The 23277-nt window shown below is 47.4% G+C and overlaps 1 protein-coding gene and 1 long non-coding RNA gene across 2 annotated transcripts in view; both read left to right on the top strand.

Annotated features, from left to right (window-relative positions):
- The window catches only part of Ppfia1 (PTPRF interacting protein alpha 1), a 76949-nt gene extending 65437 nt beyond the window's left edge, over positions 1-11512 (top strand). The window contains exons 25-31 of the mRNA XM_051193485.1: positions 3402-3577; positions 3696-3793; positions 5263-5438; positions 6220-6288; positions 7374-7540; positions 9316-9382; positions 10250-11512. Of these exons, the coding sequence (XP_051049442.1) occupies positions 3402-3577; positions 3696-3793; positions 5263-5438; positions 6220-6288; positions 7374-7540; positions 9316-9370 (741 nt within the window). The 3' untranslated portion in view covers positions 9371-9382; positions 10250-11512. The remainder of the gene's footprint in view (positions 1-3401; positions 3578-3695; positions 3794-5262; positions 5439-6219; positions 6289-7373; positions 7541-9315; positions 9383-10249) is intronic.
- A 5940-nt stretch (positions 11513-17452) lies between these two features.
- LOC127228594 (uncharacterized) lies at positions 17453-21843 on the top strand. Its single transcript, XR_007835037.1, has 2 exons — positions 17453-17552; positions 21765-21843. It is a non-coding gene; the product is annotated as an uncharacterized LOC127228594 (long non-coding RNA).
- The last annotated feature ends 1434 nt before the right edge of the window (positions 21844-23277 follow it).

Below are 23277 nucleotides of genomic sequence, written 5' to 3'. Positions count from 1 at the left end.
ATTCTGAGTGCATTTAAAGATCTTCTTAGGAGGATTCTCAGGGGTGAGGTTCCTTGTGTCATGGGTATTTCATTTTCTTGCTAAAGTTTTTTATTACATTTATTTATTTGTGTTTATCTGTGTGTCTGTGTGCATATGTCATAGAGAGGTCAGAGAACAACTTGGGGAAGTCACTTTTCTCCTTCCCCAGTGTATGTTCCAAAGATGAAACTCTGTTTTCAGGCTTGGTGGCAAGTGCCTTTACTCGCTGAGCCTTCTCCCTGTGTTCACATTCTCACTCCCCCAGTTCTTCATCACCCCAGGAGCTCTTTCTGAGTGCTTTGCTATCTCTACATTCAGGCAGTTTGGTGAATGACCATTGTTCCTTCCTTGGGTCCTAGCAGCATTCAGTGCTGTTCTTCGTTTTCCCAGCCATAAGGCAGCGGCCTCCCACTATATTAGAGTGTCTCCAGTGGTGCAGGAGAAAGAACATGGGTTCTGGTCTGGTCTTGCTGTGGGCTCTGATTCACCTTGGCAATCAACTCATTCATTATTAATTCTGGCTAGCAGCACCTTTACAGGATGGGCAGTCAATGTGGTCAACAGGGAAATCTCTGATGATTGCAGTCCATCTCATATCTCCAGGCAGAGTGATTCCAGTTCTTTGTGTAAACAGTCTCCTGTGAACAGCATGCTTTGCAGTGGGGTGTGATAAGGGAGCTCACATCACTCCCTCACAATCCTTTTCCAAGCTGAGCTGTCAGGGCAGAGATATCAGCCTGCCCCAACATAAGACAGTCAGCCCCATGGACACTGTAGAACCACCAGCCAGCAGTGTGGCTACGGCCCTGCTTCTTTGTAGCCCCAGTTTCACTGTGCTCTAGTCTAGGTTGTGTTACCATTGTTCAGGGTTTTCTTTTCTCCAAGACCACCTGTCTGTGTGCTCCCTTTCCTAGGTTCTAGCAGCATCCTGGGAGAAAGAGGAGAAGAGGAGGGCTCCCTGGACTGAGCCCTCACTGCAGCTGCCACCACAAAGGAGTGATAGGCTTGCATGGGAAGCACTCAGAGATGGGATGATGCTGCCTCATTGGGCCCTTTCTTTATAGGCTCTTCTTCATTATGCCTGTGAAAGAAGGCAGAGCCAGCAGGCCAGAAAATAGCTAAGGGTCCCTATGCTGGTAGACAGTGAGATCTTGTGATGGCCCAGAGTATTTAAGGACAGTAGCAGAATGATTCTTCTAATAGAGCATCAGTGTCCTTATTGGGTTTGATTCATCTTTTGGCTGGAGCAGGTGAACAGGTGTAGGGAGCTGTCTTCATTCCCCTGATCTCTGTGCCTGCAGTGTGTTCATTTCCATGACACAGAACTGTTTAGCCAGCATTTTTATGGGGTTTAATGACGTTAGAAATGTTTTTCTTTTTTTTTAAGATTTGCATGTTTTATGTGTATAAGTGTTCTATCTGCATGTGCAACTTTATGCCAGAAGAGGGCATCATATAGGTAGTTGTGAACCACTGTGTGGTTGCTGGGAATTGAACTCAGGACCTCTGGTAGAGGAGCCAATGCTCTTAATTGCTGAGCCATCCCTCCAGCCCAGAAATGATGTTTCCAGATGGTGGTTAATCTGTAGGAATGGGTCCCTGTTCTTGATGTCCAGCACAACCTGTGTCTTAGCCCAGGGGCTGTTGAGTAACTGCTCTGTTTCAGTTGGTCCTATCCTCTGTGAATGAAAGGCCCGACTGTCTTCCTTCCCTGCTCAAAAGCTTTGTGTATCTTCTTGCATTGTGCTGGTAGCCCAATGCTGGAAGTTAGTCTAGAGGTTTCTGCACTTCTCGTGGACAAGCATTCATTCTTCCCCTTCTTAGATGCTCTGTACTGTATGCAGGCAGATTCACTCCATTCCCAGAGTGTTGAATGCTCCATACTGAAGCAGGACGCCTTTCACATGGTGTTTCTAGGTCTATTCTTTTCTCCATTCTTTTCCCCAAATGTTGTTCCAGTCTATGTTCCTATGACAATAAACCTTTCCATGTCAGGTCTTACTTTAGTATGTGTTGATGGCTTGCTGGCATTACAAACTCTTGCACTGTTGTTTTGAAACTATGTTAATTTACAAATATTTGGAGGATATTTGAATGTTTTAGCCATTATTAAATATCCCATTGAGACAAAATCTTGCTGTGTTGCTAAGGCTATCATCTAATTTTCAACTTGAAACAAACTTCATCTCATCTTGGTCTGTTGAGTTGGTGGAGCTATGGGAGTATGTCCCCATACTTGGCTAATTGCTGGTTCTCCTCTTTCTCCCCCTTCTTTCTGCTTATCCTTACAACTGGGTCTTTCCTTATAGCTCAGGCTGACCTCCAACTTGTAACAGTCCTCCTGCCTTGTAAGTACTGGAATTACAGATTCTAATTCATTTTTTTTTCTGGGGTAGAAAATACTGTGTGACTTAACTTCTAAGCACCTTGAGCTGGGGTGTTGCTCCGTGGTGGAGCTGTGCTTAGTGTGTATGAGGCCAGGTTCAGTCTCAGTACCACATCAAGCCAAGCACATTCTGAAGGAGGTTTTGGGGCTGTGTATCTGCTGCTCACTACTTAGGAGGCTGAGCAGGAGGATCACTTCAGCCTAGAAAGTTGATCCATGTTCCATGCTTCAGGATGGTGGCTTCCTAGGACCACATGGGCTGGTGGGATGGAGTGTGAGGCTCTGCATCTTGTCTTTGGAGTATGGTAGTGCCCTCTCAAGGAAAAGAAGGGAAGTGTTCTAGTATCAGGTGGAGAATTCTAGAAAACATAAGTAGGTCAAGTTGATTGATTCTGCTGCTTTAGTCTTCACTGTGCTGAGTCTTTTCAAGGAAAAGCTGCTTTTCCTGTAGTTTTTTTTTTTTTTTTAAACACATTACCCCCTTTCTGTTTTTGTTTGGAAGGATTGTTTAAGTCTTCTTTATAATTGTATATTTCTTTTTCTTCATTTAATCCCATTTGTCTCTTTAAAAAATTTTTTCTCTAATCAACTTTTGCTGATTTTTTTTTTTTAACATAAAGATTTCAATTAAGAAAAAAAGTGTTAAAAACCAAAGTCAGAACAACCAGGAAGAATTTTAATGAATCAAAACCCATTGAACCCATTCTTCAAACTTGTTCATGAGTCGTGGTCATTCTTCATTGCTGCGTTAACAGCTGTTTCAGAAGAGGCTCTACAGTTAGCTGTGATTTCCTTGTGGGTTGTTAGATAGGTTAACTCAGCAGTGAGTCATAGATTTCTAATGACTCCTTTTGTATGCAGTCTCACTAAAGTTTAAACGATGGGGATTGGAGATCAATCACCTAGACATTACCAAGACTAGTATTGTATTGTCATTAGTTCAGTCTTCATAGATGCAAAGTCCATAACTAACATGACCCACTTATAAAAGCAGACGCTAGCATATGGGGACATGAACCACGAGTGGATTGGCAACGAGTGGCTGCCCAGCCTGGGCCTGCCGCAGTACCGCAGCTACTTCATGGAGTGCCTTGTAGATGCCCGGATGCTGGACCACCTGACCAAGAAAGACCTACGAGGGCAACTGAAGATGGTCGACAGCTTCCACAGGTGAGTGGGCACTTGCTACACCCTCTCTGTGCTCCAAGGCTTGCCCTGTTGTTGGCTCCACATAAACTCTTTTTTTTTTTTTTTTTTTTTTTTTTTTTTTTTTTGTCTCTGTAAACAGAAACAGTTTCCAGTGTGGAATTATGTGCCTGAGAAGGTTGAATTATGACCGAAAAGAACTGGAAAGAAAAAGAGAAGAGAGTCAGAATGAGACAAGAGGTGAGCTCCCTGCCTGGGCAGTGGTGCTAGCTTCTGCAGCCAGTATTCCAGCCCCAATGGGTAGAGCATCTGTTAGGCAGCATCAAGAGCATTTTTGGAAGGCTTTAGGGAAGGCACTGGACCTAACATGAGAATGGAGGAAAAGGAATGATCAAGAGTTTGCCTATACACAATCTGCAGTGCTGGTGTTTTTTCTATGACATTAAGAGATGTCCTTTGGTCATATGGTGTCCTGTGTTGACACTTAAAAATACAGAACAGAGCTGAGTCTGATGCATACTCACTGGGATAAGTCTGAAATGCAGGGCTGTGGAGTAGTCAAGGGTCTTAATCCCAGAGGAAAGGCAGGAGGCCCCAAGGCTGCCCTCAGTCAGCCCTTGGAGAATGTCTTTCAGTTCATCTGTTTTTGAGTACAGGGCTTGGTGATACATGTTTGTGACCCCCCCCCCCCCACACACACACATTCAGGAAGCTAAAGCATAAGGACCATGTTAGTTCAAGGCCAGTTAAAGCTCCATAGTGAGACCATGTCTCTTAATAATGTATCTTAAATAAAATGGGAAAGACATTGAAGATATTTGTGTCATGTGCTGGCTAGCATTTTATGTTAACTTGATACAATCTAGAGTCATTGGAGAAGAGGGAGCCTCAATTGAGAAAAATGTTTCATAAGATCTAGCTGTAATTAAGCCTGAAGGGCATTTTCTCAATTAGGATTGATGTGGGAGGGCCCAACCCATTATGGTAGTACAGGGTTTTATAGGCAAGCAAGCCAGTAAGCATCACTCCTCCATGGCCTCTGCATCAGCTCCTGCCTCCGGGTTCCTGCCCTGCTTGAGTTCCTGTCCTGACTTCCTTCAGTGATGAACAGTGATGTGGAAGCATAAACCAAATAAACCCTGTCCTCACTAAGTTGCTATGGTCATGGTGTTTCATCACAACAATAGTAACCCTAAGACACATCATGAATTAAATGAAAAAATGTTTAACCTGAACAAAAGTTTGAATGCAAGATATGTATCTACACAGAATACACCCTAGAAGACTAAGGCTGGATGGGTGGTGGGAGCCTCCTCAGCACTGCCCCAGTTCCCTAGGTCATTGTACGTTCCTTGTGGAGGAGAGAGGTGGGGATGTCTAACATCTCTATGGAGATGGCTCTGTCTGTGATAGGTAGAATCTCCTTTGATCCTTGAGTTTGTAGACTGTCATTCTATTCTGTTCCTGGAAGTGCAGTGAGTTCTGTCTGTCTTTCTCCTGGATTCCCTGGTACAGTTCTGGTGAGTTCTTAGAGTGGTGTGGATAGGATTCCTATGTGAGGGCTGTGCTATCTGTGATGCTGGCCCCTGGGTCTTGGATCTGTTTCAGGAGCACAAGGTCAGGATTTGTAGCAAGAGCCTTTCTCCAGTGCTGCAGGGTGTTGTGAGCAGAGCATTTCTGAGGCTATCATACACTTTATTCTCTTGCAGATGTACTTGTTTGGAGCAATGACCGGGTGATTCGCTGGATCCTGTCGATTGGCCTTAAAGAGTATGCCAACAATCTAATAGAGAGTGGTGTTCACGGAGCGCTTCTAGCCTTGGATGAGACTTTTGATTTCAGCGCCCTGGCACTGTTGTTACAGATTCCAACGCAGAATACACAGGTGACCACAGAGCTGTCAGGCCTGTACCCTGTCACAGTGTTCCAGAAGTTGTGATTACACATGCTCACTTGTCCCCTTGAGTTCAGGGAAAGCTTAACATTGGATGGATAGTGAAGGCGCTTTATAGTTTGTTAATGAGAGAATGTCCAAAGTCAATAGAGGCTTAGCCTTATACTCTCATCTTTGTGTTCTGTGTTTCAAGCCTGAGGGACTTAGAATAAAATAAGGAGAACCTCTGTTCCAGTGTATATTTTTAAGAGTGAGGGTCATACATGTGCTTACTTTTTAATACTTTTGGGGGTTGTTGGGGTTTTTGTTATTGTTGTTGTTGTTTGTTTGTTTTTTTGAGATGGTTTGTCTGTGTAACATTCTTGGCTGTCCTGGAACTCATTCTGTAGACCACACTATCCTCGAACTCAAAGAGATCCACCTGCCTCTGCTTCCCAAGTGCTGGGATCAAAGGTGTGCACCACCACTTCCTGGCTCATGTTTTTATTTTTAAGCATGCCACTTTAAGTTTTATTAATTTTGCTTCTGTGGTAATTGTTTTATGTAATTCTCTTAGCTTCCTGGGCATATTTGAAAATGTGGAATTTCCATTCCTCTACAGAACACCAACTACAGCCCACACTCCTAGCCATCTGCATAGCACTTACTATGGCTTTCCCCTCAAGTCCACCCATTAGATGCAATTGTGGGACAGGGTGTCCCCAGCAGTGGACTATGCCACTGTCCTTCCTAGTGATTAATGAAGCCTTTGTTGGCTCTTTCACTGTTGCAGGCTCGAGCTGTCTTGGAAAGAGAGTTCAACAACCTTTTGGTTACAGGGACTGATCGGAGGTTTGATGAGGTGAGTAATCAGCCTATTCTTGTTCTCCATTTAGTTTGGGCTGGAAATCTACCACCAACCCAGCCTGGCCCACATTTGTGTTCAGTGGGCCCTGTTCCATCATACATAATTAGAACCATGTGGAAAAGCTACTTAAGGAGTGTGTGTGTGCGCGCACACACACACACGCATGCGCGCGTGCGCATGCTAGTGTTAAGAGAGCTAAGCATAAGCATGTTGACTACATTGACACTGTCTACCATTGGGCATGCTCATCCCAGAAAAGAATGGATCCGTTTCTCAAGATAGTTTTTTTTTCTGGGTAGCCTTTGCTGCACTCAGATTCATAGGGATTCACCTACCTCTGCCTCCTGAGTGTTGGGATTAAAGATGTACATCATCACCATCCAGCAAGAATGGTTTTATTAAAACTTAGAGGGTTTTGTTTGTTTTAAGAAAGGCTCTTACTGTGTAGCTCAAGGTAGCCTTGAACTTGCAGCATCATGCCTTTGCCAAGTGTACCGAATATGCCTAGGCAGCTTACTGTTGGTTTTGATATCTCACAAATGGTTGTCAAGTCATAAAACTGGATGAAGCCCAGAAGCAGTGTCTGTATCTTGTGTTCTGGGAAGCATTGGTCGTTCTGTCCCAGCCTAGAGTCTCTGTGTCTTGGGGAAAGATGTATCTGAGAATTATGTTGTTCAAAACTGTTATTTCTTCCCTTTCAAAACTCACGAATCACATGTAAGGATTGTTGTCGTTGGGCCTTGAACAGAATTCTAGTTTGATAAAGAGAACAGAAGCTGTCTCTGAAGAGGGCTTGTTGACTGGGTCCTAGTCTGGACATCCTACTTGTGAGGTGGTTTTTGAATGACATGTGAGGCACAAGAAGGGCCACAGCCCAGGACTGGCATCAGTTCTCCAACTGTGGCCAGAGGAGTGTCTCTACAGTCCTTTTCTGCTGTAGATATGGACTAGGCAGGCAGTTGTGCTGTCACAGGAAGGTTAGCCTCACACAAGCCAGAGTACAACAACATCTGAAGAGCACAGACCTGGCTGGGTGCCACTTTTACTGTCAGTTGGCACTTGTCTCCTTGGTTTGCCAGGACGATGACAAAAGCTTCAGGAGAGCACCTTCATGGAGGAAGAAGTTCAGACCAAAGGACATCCGAGGCCTGGCCTCTGGCTCTGCAGAGACATTGCCTGCCAACTTCCGGGTCACCTCTATGTCATCTCCCTCTATGCAGCCAAAGAAGGTTCAAATGGATGGTATGTGGTGGGCCCTACAACGACCATGTGTAGGGAGTCTGAGCACTGTCTGCACCTGGGATATTGGAGTGAGGCTGCATGCTCAGGTGTATTTATTGTTCGGTTAACCCTGATGTTGGTTGCTCAAGATTAACCAAAGTAATAGGAACTAAGAAAATCCTCATTTGATTGAATCTTTAACTGTTTTCCATAAGGCTTACTACTGTCTGTTTTGGGGACAGGGTAGAGCCCATACTGTGAGATCAGACTCACCAGGCAGCACAGGTGCACTTGCTGTGTGTCACAGTGCCAAAGCCCTGACCACAGAGCCTGCTCCTGAGACAGGGTCTTACTGCAGTAGCATAGGCCATCTTCAGATTCACAGTAAGCGGTCTGCCTCAGCTTCTTGAATGCTGGAATTAGAGACATAAGCCACAACATCTGTCCCAAGTAAAATTGTAAATAGTGCAGTTTCCATCTCTTTCTGCTATTTGTTAGCCACATATGCCCCTGTTATAGGACAGGGAAAAAGGTCTAGAACTAGGTAGATGTACTTTAAATGTTCCAGTCAGAAATGGCAGACACAGCTGACAGAGTGGACCCAAAGCTTCTGCCTAGGACTTTGCTGCTAGAGGGCACATGACCTTGAGCAAGTCCTCAGGCTGTGCCATGTGTTCCTGAGGAAGTTTTGGTAATCAATAATTACATAGTTGAAGCAGCCAAACCTGAGCCCTGTCAGGCGGGGCTGAACCTCTGCTGATGCAGGTGGTGGGTTAGCTGCTGGTCTGCTGGAATTCTTGTCCTCATTGCACAAACCAGAGACAGGGATGAGCAAAGCTTCACTGAGCTGGACTCCTGGAAAGTACACAAGGTAGAAAACTCTGGCTGGTTTGGCCATGGTTCAGTATTGTGCTTACAGGGGAAGGTCCAGTCTTTTCTACTCACCGCAACTTCATAAGAGCCAGTGTGCCAGCCTAGCTCCGGCTAAATGAGCACATACAGGTTGTCCTTGTTCTAAACCGTACTTCTTGGTCAAGCACTAATGCTTGAAGAATGGGAGCTTAGAGAAAAAGCAGCCTGGATAGAGGTGTAGCAGTCTAGGGTGTGGACCTGGTTTTCTCTCCTCTCACGTGTGAGAAGGCATCTACTGGCCACCAGCTGTGCTGAGGTCTGCTGAGGGAGGAGAGGTGAGATAGATGCAGGGCACATGGCAAGCATCCCGGTGGCTCCGAGGGTGCGGCTCTGAGCACTTAGCCTCCACTCTGTGCACAGCCCACCTTAAGCCATGCTGGCTATTTGTTAAATAACAACTAGCAGCTCAGTTTCTATGGTTTCTGATGGAAACTTAGTCTGGGCATTCTTTTCCTAAGAGAAGCCACTGTCTTGGTCACCCTTCTCTTTCCATGAGCCCTTTGCCTTAGGAGTTTCTTGGGACTGAGTTCACCTCTGGGTTCTTGGAGGTGTGGTATTTTGGCAGAAGATCTGTGGTATAGTCTCAAGAAATATGGCAGTCTCTTTCATAGTTGTCACTCATGTACATGGACAACTGATGTTGTGTTTGTGTTGCTTGCCCATTGCTGTTTCTGAGTTAGCTGCCAGTTCCTGGGCCCTCAGAGGGGAGCCTCTGGACCACCACCTTGGTGTTCTTGACTGACCCTTCCCCACAGCAGACTATCCTCCTATCTATCATTTGGGAAGTCTTGTCAGATGTGGAATGTCTTTTTGTCCCCTCGTGTGATGTTTAACACTAACTGCATGCTGTGTTTGCACGCTTCTTCCCATGGCTATGGAAACAGGGAGTGTGTCCGGAGCACAGAGGCTGGACTCTGCCACAGTCAGGACTTACTCCTGCTAGAGCCTCCTGCTGGTGAGTAGAAGTCACTGCTCCCAGATGTCCCCAGTTCAGCGCAGGAGGGACACTTCATGTCCACCTGGCTTTGGCAGCTTTGGACCGTGAGAGCCAACCTCAGTTGTTTGGGAACTGAAAGAATACAGCTCCTGGCACTTGGCACTACACAGGTGCTGTGGTAAACAGTGGCCACAGAAAGTGAGACCCTCCCTCCCTCCCTCCCTCCCTCCCTGTCTATGCATGTGTGAATGCTACAGGTGCCATTAGAGTCCAAAAGAGGATATCAGATCCCCTAGAGCTGGATTTAGAGACAGTTGTGAGCAGCTTGATGTGGGTGTTGGGAACAGAACTCAGTTCCTCTGCAGGAGCAGTCAGTTTCTTAACTGTTGAACTATCTCTCTAGCTAGGTGTCAGCTGAAGTCATGGAGCGGGTAGGGGAGAGAACAGTCCTCTACACTGATGTGACTCTTTCAGCTGCTCAAATGTAGCACGCCATGTGTGGCATCTACTGTGCTGTTTAGTCATCAGGTGGCTGATGGCGTGATGCTGTGGCTTGGTCTAGAGAGCTGCTGTTGAGCCACACAGTGGCATCGCTGAGCTCAGCTGTAGTGGTGGCCACCTGTGTTCAGTGTTCCAGAGCCACTCTTAAGGGTGGGCACCTCCTAGGCCCAGGTCTCCCTCATTTCTCTCTGCTCCTGAGCCCCCTCTTTTCAGGAATGGTATCCTACTGGGATCTGAGACTAGTTTTGCGGTTGTCGTTGGCTTCTGTTTTTAGTTAGTATCATGAAACTTATGCTTGGGGACTGAGCATAAGTGACAGGTGTCTATGGGGTGGCCCTGTGTGGGCTTTGTGTGCTGAGAGGAAGTATCTGTGCTTGCTTCCAGTTTACCCGCACTACTTCTACAGATGACGACGCCACGGCAGAGACGGTGCAGAGCTCAGTGGAGCCCCATCTGGCAACACTTGCTATATGGACCCAAGATATTTTATTACAGAGTTTTTAAACTTGTGGGGGGAAAAATCACAAATACCATAGAGGAAATATTTTAGAATTGACTGTTTCTTATATTTATGTAAACTTACACTTCATTTATATAGTTACTTACTCTTTCATGTATATCCAGGCTATAAATATCCTTTTGAGTCAATTCATGTTCTTATACCTAATTTTAGTCTTTTAAATGAATGTACTGTAATGCTTATGTGTAAATCTGAGCAAATATAGGGCTTTTGTAAATTATGCATTCACTGTAATTATTCCTGTTTAATTTTTTTAATGATGAACCCGACAGAGGAAAGGATTTTGCTACGTTTGTAAAGTCATTATGATACAAGCCATGTGTGTTCTCTTCTACCCAGCTCTGCAACAATCACTATGAAACAAGCGGACTTTATTTCCAGATGTCTTTCTGTCGTGTTTTAATGACTGACCTTAACTGTACTTTTTCAACATGAAATCTCAGCTTCCATTAGGCTTGGGACAGACGGTCAGGACTCTGTGAACAGCCCTTACCCCTGGCCATATCCCTGGCCCTGCTCTGGACATGGGTTGGTTATCTTCAGAGGCTGAGCAGGGCCTTGAGCTGGGAGCAACACTCTACAGGGGCAGGGTGGCTCATCACCAGCGGACTGAGCAGCTGATAAAGCCTTGCAGCTGCCTTCCTCCACTCTTCAAGGACCAATCACCGGGCAGGTGCTCATTTTCTGACTGGGGCAGAGCAGGTGAAAGCAAGACACCTCAGCAGAGTGGGCAGCCTGCAACTCCAATAAAGGCCTTATTTTTCTTGTGTAAACTGTCTTTTTACATTTATTTGTAAATGTCTTAAGAGTGGACCTAGGTGTACACTCATAGCTGTCTTGTCAGCCTCCTGACTGACTCTGGTGAGTTAAGCCACAGGGCACAGGCAGACATGTGCATATTTATTGTGTAGCTGATGTGGGAGAGGCTTTTATATTTGCTTTCTGCTTTTAATTCATCCGGACAATTGGTTGTTCTGTTTTTCTGTTAATCGTTGTGATCCTTCCGATTACATAACAAAGTCTGTGCAGTCACCTTCTGAACTGTTTTTATCACAGTGTTATTTATTGCTTTTTTCAATAAAGTCCCCAGCATTTTCCACTGCCAGTTAATGCGGTGAGCAAGCGTCGACTGCCTTATGCTCTTCTGAAGATGGAGAATGGGAGATGGCACAGGGCTGGAATGGTCTGGGGAACCCCAGGACAGGGGTGGAGGCTTCAGAGTGAGGCAGGAGAGGGGTCCCTTAAGCCATCTAAGACTGGAGGGGCCCTCCGTCTAGGGCCCCATTTGGTAGCCAAGGCACAAACATGCCATTGTGGGCTGCTCCTCCACTAGCCCTCAGCTCTGCTACCTTTCTGATATGGCTCTGTCCTCCTGCCCCTCTGTGTTGTCAGTGGGGATTTGTCCCTTCTGGCTGAGGAGACTTGACTGATAGCTTCGGCCCAAGGGACAAAGGGAGAGAGGGAAAGGACAGGCCCAGAGGCTTTAGGCAGTTAGAGCTGCCCATCCCTGCAAGGTGCTTAGGGCTAGAAGTGGATACCTGAGAAGAAGGGGTGGCAGTAATGAGGGGCTAGCCTCACGGTGGCCACACCAGGCAGCCTCAGAGCCATTCCCCACCAGATTCACCTCATTCTACGGCCGTTGCCCACCTGATTTTTTTTTCTTCTGAAAGTTGTGTCCCTTCAAGACAAACTTCCTTCCTGGGGCTTGTCTACACAGTGTAGATTAGGATCTTCCTGCCACTCCCCAGCACAGCTGCACTTGTGTTTACAACCTTCTGCTGACCTGTGCCACGGGCTTACAAAACCTTATTAGTAGAGGCGACTGTAGGGGCCAGGGAGATGGCATAGTGGATAAAGTGCTTGCCTTGCTAGCACATGGACCTGACTTTAGGTTCCCAGACTCCACATAAAAAGCAGACCGTGGTGGTGTGTTTGTGTGTAATCCCAGCACTAGGGAGATGGAGACCGGTAGATTTCCTGGGGCTTGGGTATCTCAAAGCTTTATAACCGCTTCAGAACCCCCAGGTAACACCATCTGGAGAGGTACCTCAGCAATTGAGCATTTACTTCTCTTCCAGAGGACCTGGGTTCAATATCCAGCACCCACATGGTAGCCCACAACCATCCAACTCTAGTTCCAGGGATTCTGATGCCTCCCCCTCCAGCAAGATACATAAAATAATACACAGACTTGCATGCAGGCAAAACATTCTCGCTTTAAAAAAGGTTTCTGGGCTCCTTGGTTTTATTGGCAGTGATAGTTAAGAAATGTTTGAGAAATAAAACTAGCCATCATAGCAATTTCCTTTCCAAGAACACTGCTTGGTGCTGCCTTGCTCTGTATCACTCTTGTTGAGAATGGGGACAGCAAGCATCCCTGGTCTAATTCTGATGGTGCCACACCTGTGACCCCTTCCATTACTGAACCACCTTTTGAGCCACCTGTAATCCCAGGACCAGGGAAGCTGAGAGGAATTGCAGGCTTATGGCTAGCCTGAGCCACAATAGAAACTGCCTCAAAAATTAAATAAATAGAACTGAGGAGATTCAGTGGGCAAAAGTATGGACCTAGCCAGATACGTTAGTATACATTGATGGGACACAGGGCTCCCTGCAATCTTAAGAGCCCAGGAGGTCTGGCATATGCCATAGAGAACAGAAAAAGACCACACAAAGATAGAAAATATCTTTTCTAGGGGCTGGAGAGCAGGCTTAGTGGTGAACAGGACCCAAATTTGGTTCCCAGCACCCATGTCAGAAAGCTTACAACCATCTGTAACTCCAGCTTGAGGGATCCGACACCCTCAACTGGCCTCTGAGGGCACCAGCACACATGCACCACATCCAAACATACAGGAGTAAACAAAAAATACAGGCAATGCTGGGGTGAAACTACCCACAGCTTTCTTAGCCTGTTTCCCAGCATATACTTTCAAGTTAATTGTGGGTTTGGATCCCCGCCCCAGTTTTTTTTTTTTTTTTTTTTTTTTTGAGAATGTCTCTCTATACTCTCTGGCTCTCCTAGTACTCATTCTTTAGACCAGGCTGGCCTCAAACTCAGATCTTTCTGCCTCTGCCTCTGCCTCCTGAGTGCTGGGCTTAAAAGTATTTGCTGTAACCAATTCCAGGGGATCTGACTTCTCACACAGACATACATGCAGGCAGAGCATCAGTGCACAAAAAATAAAAATAAATTCTTAGAAAGGAATGCAACACATCTTTGCATCATTAAATATTCCATAGCATAAATAGATATAACACATCTTAAAATAGTATTCCACAATATTTTTGTTTTGTTTGTTTTTGAGACATCTATGTAAACCCAACTGGCCCAGAATTTAGGTATACAGTGTTCTATTTGCATGTGTCCCTGCAGACCATAAGAGCACCAGATCACATTATAGATGGTGTGAGCCATCTTTGTGGTTTCTGGGAATTGAACTCAGGACCTTTGGAAGACTAGTTAATATTCTTAATCACTGAGCCATCTCTCCAGCAAGGGTTTTCCTTGTTTGTTTGTTTGTTTGTTTGAGACAGGGTTTCTCTGTAGCTTTGGGACCTGTCCTGGTACTCACTCTGTAGACCAGGCTGGCTTCAAACTCACAGATCCTCCTGCCTCTGCCTCCAATTGCTGGGATTAAAGGAGTGTACCATCACTGCCCAGCTCACTAGAGAGACTCTTTACTTCTACTGAGTCCTCAGACCAAAGGGGCAGTCTTGTCCCTAGGAATCTTCAGACTGAATGCCATGAGCTTCTGTTCCTGCCTCATATTCCTCTCTGCCCACCCATATCACTCCTGTCTCCACCTCCCTAGTACTGGTATTAAAGGTGTGAGCTACCCCTGCCTGGCTGTTTCTTTTTTTTTAGATTGGATCAATCTCATGTAGCCCAGGGTGGCCTTGACACAGAGATCCACTTGCCTCTGCCTCCTGTGTGCTGGGATTAAAGGTGTGTGCCACCACTGCCTGGCATCTATGGCTAACTAGTGTGGCTAGTTCTGCACTCTGATCTTCAGGCAAGCTTTATTTGTTAGATCACAAACAAAATATTAATTACCACAAGCCCGTGTTTTGGTTTTTTGAATCAGGACTGGCTATTTTGCCCACTAGCCTAGAACTGTCATCTTCCTGCCTCTAAGGCTAGAGTCACAGACCTGCTCCGCCAAGCCTGGTTTAACACCTTCAGAGGACAATTGGTCCAGGCGCTGACATCAGTGGCACTAGACTAAAGGCCAGGTATCTTCAGTGCTGACTCCTTCAGAGGCTCAGAAACTTCTGTGCACTGCCTTTCCTTGTTCTCCTGCATTCCAGAACTCCTGATTCCTTCCTGGAATCTGGTTTCGCTGGGGCTGTGCCCCAAAGGCAGACAGATGCAGACCTGCAAATCTGCATTGCTTCCACTTCTCCTTTGAAAAGTTGAAATTCTTACTATTCATTATTGAGTCAAGTAAGGTCAATGTGGCTGGGAGATCCTCTGCCAGTGGTGATTACAGGGCATGCTGGAAGGCTGGAGTTCAATCCCCAGCACTCACACAAGCTGAATGGTGGTGCATACTGGGAATCCCAACACCGGAGAGGTAAAGAGATGAACTGTTGGCCGCATAGGTGGATGCATGGCTGGTTGGGTGGACTGATGGGTGTGGTCTTCTTTGACCTACCAGGTACCACACTGACAAAGAAAAGTCTCCTGCCTCTAGCAGCCATGGACTGCTGATAGCTCCTTATTTGATGATGGGAGCCTGTCCCTACTCCATTCTGGAATGCTGACTGGCTTAACTTGTTCAGGCAACCACAGCTGTTGTGACCTTGTAAGTACAGCAATTCTGTCAAGTCCAGAAGACACTTCACTAGTTCTTTTGACCTCAGGCTTTTAGGAATTATAAAAAGGGGCAATTTAAGAACTAGCTGACAAATCTTAATTGGCTTTGTTTTGTGAGTCTAGAACACAGGGACACTTCACTCTGTCACGAGGAAAGTTCTTTGGGGCAGAGTAGGAAAAGGCTGTTGTTTGCCTGTTTGGTGGTAGTTTTGAGGTGCTGCACCCCAGTCAGAGAAGAAACCAGGACACACTTCAAACCACTTATTTTACTAGCATGTGAGTCCTCCTGGGCATTTTCAGGCACCTTTGCTCACTGAACCATCTAACTGAGCTGCACACCTGAGTCTGAGCTGCTCCTTTGTGACGATGAAAGCAAGAGGGGTTCTTTACAGGACTTGGAAGTGACCTATATTTGGCTGTTACTTTTATATTTATTTCTTTTTAGAAAAGAGAATAAGTATCTGGTTTTGAAGTGGGTTCTCATCATGGTGCCCAAGCTCAAGCCATCTTCCTGTCTCAGCTACCCCAACACAGGCATTCGGGCACCCACCACAAAGCTTGGTTTTTCAGCTTGGGAACATGAAACTTAGCTTGAGAGAGTCTAGTTTAAGTTTTAGCCCCACCTGTTGGGCACAGTTCAGGTATTTAGTATAAATGCTGCCCTGTAGTTTTTATTTAACAAAATGTATGAGATCATGCTTTTATTTTAAAACCAAATACCAGATGCTGGGGAGTTGTTTTGGTCAGTGTTTGCTATGCAGGCATAAGAACCTGAGTGTGATCCTCAGGACCAAGGTGAAAATTGTGGGTGTAGTGGTGTACACCTATAATTCCAGCACCAGACAGAGGCAGAAGGATTCCTGGGGCTTGCTGGCCAGCTCACTTAGCTTAATGGGCAATCTGAAGGCCAGGGAGAGACCCTGTCTCAAAAACAGTGGGTGACTATCCTGAGGAAAATGCCAGAAGTTGTCCTTTGACCTCTGTATGCACACCTATGCAAATGGATTCTCTGACACCTGACATCTCTTTTTCCTCCCTGGTGTACCCTCAAATTTGACGGATTAGCTTTTTTTTTCTCCCTTGTAGTGCCAGTGTTGGTACCAGGTCTTTGTATATACACTCTACCACTGAATTACATCCCTAACCTCCTCACTCCTCTTCCTTCTGAAGGAGAGAGGATGGGAGAGGGAGAGAGAGGATGGGGGGGAATCAGTTCCTGTATCACACTAGCCTCTAAATGATAGAGATCCAGCAGCCCAGCCTTATTAGCTAGTTTTGTTATACAGCCCAGGAGCACCTGCCTAGGGACAGAGCCAGCCACAGTGGGCTAGCCCTCCTGTGTCAATTAAGGCAATCATGTCAACAGAAGAACATGAGTAAGACAAGTACTCATTTGAGACTTTTTAAAAAGGTGATTCTATGATATGTCAAGTTGACAGTTAATGCCAATTAGGACAGATGGATGAGTGGATGGACAGGCAGGTAGATGGATGGTTGACAGGTGGGTGTATAGGTGGCATGCTGGTTGTTTTTGTCCACTTGACACAAACTAAAGTCACCTGGGAAGAGGGAACCTCGGTTGATGAATCACTTCTATCAGATTGACTGTCGGCAAGTCTGTGGGGGCATGTTGGTTAGTGATTGATGTGGAAGCACCCAGCCCACTGTATGGGGGTGCCACTCCTGAGCAGGTGGTCCTGGGATGCATATGAAAGCAGACTAAGCAGGCCAGTAAGAAGCCTGCTTTAGTTCCTGCCCTGCCTGAGTTCCTGCCCTGACTTCCCTCAGTGAAGGACTATAGTTTGAGTTAAATAAGCCTTCTTCCTCTCCAAGTTTCTCTTGTATTTTATTTGTTTATTTTTGCTTTTCTAAGTCACATCAATAGGAACCCTAACTAAGGTGTGAATAGATGGAAGGATGGATTAACAGATGGATGGTAGATGAGTGGAGTGGTTAGATGGGTAGATGGGCAGAAGGACAGATTGGTGGATGGTAGGTGTTTGACAGGTGAGTGGATGATGCTGTGCAGATGCGTGCATGGTTGGAGAACTGCACGGTGGTGGATGGATGGATGCATGGCTGAGAGGTGGATGGAGGATGAATGTGTTGGACAGGGGATGGCAGGTGTTTCTAAGTCAGCTCCCAGCAGCTGACTGGAGCCCCATGCGCCTCTCTGAGGCCTGCCTGCAGGATCTGGGAACAAGGATAGCAACATGGGGCGGGGCCTGCCTGGGACGGGGCGGGGTCTCTCGTGGCCCCGGATGCAGCCCCGCCCCCGCGGAACCGGAAGTGAGCGGGCGCTGGGAGCGGTGGGGCGCGGCGGGATCCTGGCGGACCTGGCTGGCGCGGTGAGCGGGGGATGGGCGTCCTAGAGAGAGCAGCTGAAGGGGCGAAAGGGGGTTGGGATGGGTTGTCAGGGTGCAGGGTCTGGACAGGTTGTCGGGGTGTGGGGCCAGGACTGGGGTCGGGGCCGGGAACCCGGGGTAATCGGGGTGTGGGGCAGGGACTGGGGCCCAGGGCTGCAGGGCCAGGATCCAGTGATCGGGGCCTCAAGGTGTAGGGCTGGGATCTGGAAGCCAGGTTTCAGGGCCAGGACGAGGGGTTCGCGCTGTGGCTTTGGTTTCGGGGATGGGATTGGGGTTCGGGGCTCCGGGGTGCAGAGCTAGGATCGAGGATTGGGGTTCAAAACCAAGATCAGGGTGTCCCGGCGTGGAGCCAGAATCGGGGGCTGGGGTGCGGTGCTGGCATCTGGGGGTCGGGGTGCAGGGCCAGGATTGGAAGCTAGAAGTCCCGGGTTGTAGGGTCTGGATGGGGGGCATCGGGGCCCCAGGTATGGGGTGGGGATCGCGGGTTTCGGACTCCGGTGCTGGGCTGTCCGGCCGTCCATGGAGTAGCCAGGGTGCTGATCGGTCTGGGCTCTGAGGGGGCGGGGCCAGGACGCTGGCTCTAGGATTCCTGGGCATAAAGGAAGGGGTGGGTTTCCAGGGCAAGGGGTCTGAGGTAGTCAGAGTACCAACCAGGACCTAAGGAAGGAATGGACCTGAGGGCAAGAAGCTGGTGGGGGTGGGGAGATTTTGGTTCTAGAATCTAGTGGAATGGTGAGGGCCTGGGGGAAGTTGTTGGGCCCAAGGATCCTGGAATACCAGAACCCAGTGAAATTATGAGTACTTATAGGAAGTTGGCAGGCTGGGCAGCTAGTGTTTCAGAACCTAGGAGGATTGGGGTCCAGCCCTCTGGACTGGGCTGTGAGGCCAGTTTCAGGGAACTGGCCTGGACACTTGAGAGAAGTTTGCAATGGGATCAGTGGAAATCCAAGCTTCTAGCTTGCATCCTGGAGTTAGGGAGCCTGGAATCCAGCTGCCCCTCCTCCTTGGTGTGTGCCCAGTTACTGCAGAGGTGCTTGGGCCTGGTCTGTTCTGGTTTCTCTTGGTCTGTGTGAGGGGTGGGGTCCTCCAGCCAGAGAGAAGGAATTCCATTTTGTACCCAGTGAAGTGAGGCTTCAGCCCTTCCTAGTTGTTTGACCTGGCTGCCCTAGGCCTTGTTAGTAGCTGGGTCCAGCAGGTCCTCACCATCCAGTAGGCCCCACCGTCAGTGCAAACAGCCTTCCTGTCCACCGGGGGCCTGGCCACTGTGGATCTGAGCACCCGCCTTAGGACCCGTGGCTTGCCTAGAGTGAGTCACCAGTTCAGGCCCTGAGTCAACACTGCTCCTTTATTTGGCTGAGAAGGTTTTCAGCAGAAATTTGAAGGAGGGGGAAGCAGCTTCAGACATAGGAGAATACAGAGCTGGGGTTGAAGAACTGATTCTAGTGTTAGCTCCCCAGGGACTAGAAATGGACCCTCCACTAGAGCACCTTCCCCCATAGAGCCTTTTCCCTGACGCTTCCGCTCTGTTGGCATTGAACCCTGGCCTTGGGAGACAACTTCTCTACCCAGCTCCAGCCCCAGCCCTAGAGCTGACCTTTAATTGAGGCATTGTGAAGTGGTACCTCTAACACCTTGTAAATTCCAGGGACTGTTAATGGCCCTTCAGATCTTTGGCCTGTTAGTTGGGAAAGCACTTGGTGTAACTCAGCATCATCAGGCCCTTACCTCCTTGTGTCCCCTTTCTTTGTCCTGGGTGTGGCAGTGCACTCTCTCTGTGTGCACTGCCTTTGCAGGCCTTGGTAGGCATTGGTGATGGGTGGTCACTTCTCCACAACTACTCCTGGCCCTGGCTACCTTCCTGTTACCTTTGCTTTGCCGTGCTGTAGGTATCATGAGGTTCAGGGGCTCAGGATGGTGGATCCCTTCATCCTGTGACTGGGTCCTCTCTGGTCGAGCTGTGCTTGGCGTTTGCAGTGAGTTTGTCTTTTGTTTGAGCTTTTGTGTGTGTGTGTGTGTGTGTGTGTGTGTGTGTGTGTGTGTGTGCGTGTGTGTGTCTGCTTTTTTGAACTGTAGTTTACCCCACATGTGGTCACCCATTTAAAGGGTTCAGTGGTTATTGGTATATTCAGAGTTGTGCATCCATCACCACAAACAATTCTGGTCTTCTCAGAGAGATACAGAGAATGGGCATGCCTGTGGTTCCAGTGGCTGGGGATGCTGGGACAGAAGGGCCTTGAGCCCAAGGAGTTCTGGCCAGCCTGGGCAACAAACAGAAAAAGCTAGAGTCTGTCTGTCTGTCCATACCTGCCTCCATCTGCCCCTCCCTCCCACTCTCTTTTTGGTGGTAGTTTGGATATTTTTGAGACAGATCTTTATAACTTTGACTAGCCTGGAACTCACTATATAGATCATCCTGGCCTTAGACTTGCAGCCATCCTCCTGCCTCTGCCTCTTGAGTGTTGGGATTATGGGCCGTGGGACACACTACCATGCTGGGCTGCTCCAGTCTGTCTTTTAGAAAAGAAAGAAACTGGATACCTTAGCCGTACTTCCTACCCCTAGCCCTCCTCCCAGCCCCCGCTTTACTCTCTTCCAGCCCTTCTCCCCTCACCCCATTTCTGGGATCAAGTACAGGGCCTTGAACACACAAAGCTCGTATTCCATCCCTGCCTTTCTCTTCCTTGGTTCATTGTTTTGAAATGAGGTCTTTCTGTTGAACTTCTGGGTTTAAGTGTCATCTCCACCCCCGCAACCAAGCCTTGTGTCTTTGTTGTTAAACAGGTCAGCTGCTTTTTTTCCCCTATTGATTAGTAAAGGATATATACACCCTTTACTAATATATATATGTTATATGTGTGTGTGTGTGTGTGTATACATATATATATATATATATATATATATATATATATATATATATACCATTGTTTGAAAATCACTTTCTTCTTCCATGGGTCATCTTGTCTCTTGTTTGTTTCTTGGCCGGTCTCATTCTGTAGCCTGGTTAACCTCAAACTCTCCATTTTTCTGCCTCAGCTCCCTGAGTGCTGGGTCCAAGTTGTATGCTTCCATATAAACTCTTGTGTTTGTTTTTTTTTTTTTTTTTTTAAAGAAGGCTCAGTGGGTAAACAGCGCTTGCCACTGAGCCTGACAATCTGAGTTCAATCCCTGGGATCCAGGAGAGATTCAGGTTATCTTCCTTTCATAAGCATGCCATGGCACGTCTTTCTCCACACACATACAGACGCACAGGGTTCTACCCAGTGTATGTGTTTTATTGTTATGTCTTCCTTGTGTTCTTGTTGGAACACCTGAGAAGTTGTCAGCAAGTCCCCGTCAGAATGGTCACCTTCATTTCAGTGGTTTCATGTGTTTGAGGTGGGGCACAGAGGCCTTACTTAGATCCAAAAATCGTACAAGTTTATTTTTCAATCAGTTGTTTTTAATGGCAATGAAATTGAGAACACTGACTGTGTGGCTGGGGACATAGCTTGGTGGCAGACTGTTGAGTGTGAGTGAGTGAGTGAGTGAGTGAGTGAGTGAGTGAGTGGGCTCTACCTCGGTATTGCCTCTCACTGACTGCGTACCTGGCTTTGCACATTGGTTCTGGGCTCAAACTCAAGTCATCAGGCCTGTGCAGCAAGCAGTTTTATCTGCTGAGCCATGACTGTGTGTGTGTGTGTGTGTGTGTGTGTGTGTGTGTGTGTGTGTGTGTGTTAGGGTCTCATGTAGCCCAGGGATCACATCTGTGCTCCTTTGTTTTGGCTTTTTGAAACAAGCTCTCCTGTGGTTTAGACTGGCTTTCTGCCATAGGTGGGGGTCACAGGCATGTGCTGCCATGCCGGGCATCTGTTACTGTTTGTAAACAGTGACAGAGTTTCATTGCCTTCTACCTTCATAAGTTAGAGTGGACAAGAAATGAAACATCTCAGCTTTACATGGAGCAGGGCTCATGCTGGCCACAGAGGCTGCAGTCTCCGGTTGGATGCGGGGACATTAAGTCTTTAAATCTGCTGTGTCCTCTGGTTCCTGTGGCCTGAGACCTCTGATTACTGAGAGGCCAGTCTTCCTGTCTGCTGATGCCATGTGCACCCTGTGCTGGGGACTCCAAGGTTCTCTAAAAGTGTCTCGCAGGAGGGTATTGCCTGAAGAGTCTGGCACAGACAGACATTCTGAACCGCAGTCTTCTCTTCACAGGTGTTCACTGATCATCGCAGATGCCCACACATTTCTCCTTGGATTCAGATAGACTGTGAGCTGCCTCTCCCAGCAAAAAGGTTTGTGTCTTGTGAAGGCTCCAGTGTGCTTTCTCTTGGGTCAGGTGTGGATAGGGCTTTCTTCCTGGCCATGCAGAAAGAGACTTGGGATGGGAGTTCCTGGGGAGACAAAACCTTTTCAAAGAAATCTCATGCCAGGGACTGGAAAGGTGGCTCAGTGGGTAACATGCTTGCCATGCAAGCGTAAGGATGTGAGCTTGAATCCCCAGCACCCAAGTAAAAGCCGGGCACAGGGCACACATCTGCAAAGGGCTGGGGGAAACAACAGGCAGATCCCTGGAGTTTGCTGGCCAGTTAGCCTAGCTAGTTGGCTAGCTCTGGGTTCACTGAAGAGACACTGTCCCAAAAATGAGGGGGAGGGCCTGCGAATTGGCTCAGTGGGTAAGCACTTGCTGCCAAGCCTGATAGCTTAAATACAACCCTTGGGACCTATAGGGAGAGGGAGAGAACCACATGTGCTGTATCATGGCTCTTGATGTTCTTTAAGATCCTATCAAGGCCAGGAAGGTGGCTCAGTGGTTAAAGCATTCACCACACAAATGCGAGGCTCCCTAGAACCCTGTGTAAGTACAGGAAGGCAGAGGTAGGAGATCCCCAGAGCAAACCGGCTGCTGAGATGAGCCTTATTGGTGAGAGCCCCTGACTCAGTGAATAAGGTGACAGAGTGATGAAGGACACACATGGGTAAACATGTGTGTGACTGCACACATGCAGATATATGTACTCACAAAAAAAAGATGGAAAATGAAAAAAAATTGTCAAAAGTAGGTCATGTTTGGAACATTCTTGCCCACAGGGTTTGATGTTCTACTAACAACCTCTGCTGTGAGGAAGATGTGCTTCCCAGTAGATGGCAAATCTGCCCTCTGCTAAGCTGCTGGAGGCAGTTATTGGATTGTCTGTCTAGATTAAGACAGCCATCATAGTTCCAGGAATTGCTTGAAGTTTAAATTGTGATAAAATAAATACTGCATGACATTTGCCACAAGTGACACTTAGGGCCTACCAGAGTTGCGTGGTCTCTGGTGATGCTGCCTCTGAATTGTAGCCACCCTGAAGGCTGATCATGGTGAGGTCCTCATTGATGGAGAATGTGTACACTCCACTTTGTTGATTTGAAATAGGGCCTCACTCAGTGGCCCATCCTGGTCTGGCTTTAAATTTATAGCAACCCTTCTGCCCCAGCCTATCTAGTGCTCAGATTATAGGTGTGAGCCATCATACTCCTCTTTCATCTGTTTATTTTAGGTATTTTGCCTGTGTGTGTGTGTGTTGTGTGTGTACGCAATGCCACATGTGTGCATTGCCTGTAAGGACAGATAAAAGGAGTCAGATCCCCTGGGGCTGGAAGTACAGACAGTTGGGAGCTGCCATGTGGGTGCTGGGACTGAACCTTGATTTCAGGAAGAACAAGTGCTCTCCATTCCCAAACT

This window comes from Phodopus roborovskii, unplaced genomic scaffold (genome assembly GCF_943737965.1).
Source record: "Phodopus roborovskii unplaced genomic scaffold, PHOROB, whole genome shotgun sequence".
NCBI classification, from domain to species: domain Eukaryota; kingdom Metazoa; phylum Chordata; class Mammalia; order Rodentia; family Cricetidae; genus Phodopus; species Phodopus roborovskii.
The sequence above is the reverse complement of the archived record's forward strand: the minus strand, read 5'-3'. Positions and strand labels throughout refer to the sequence as shown.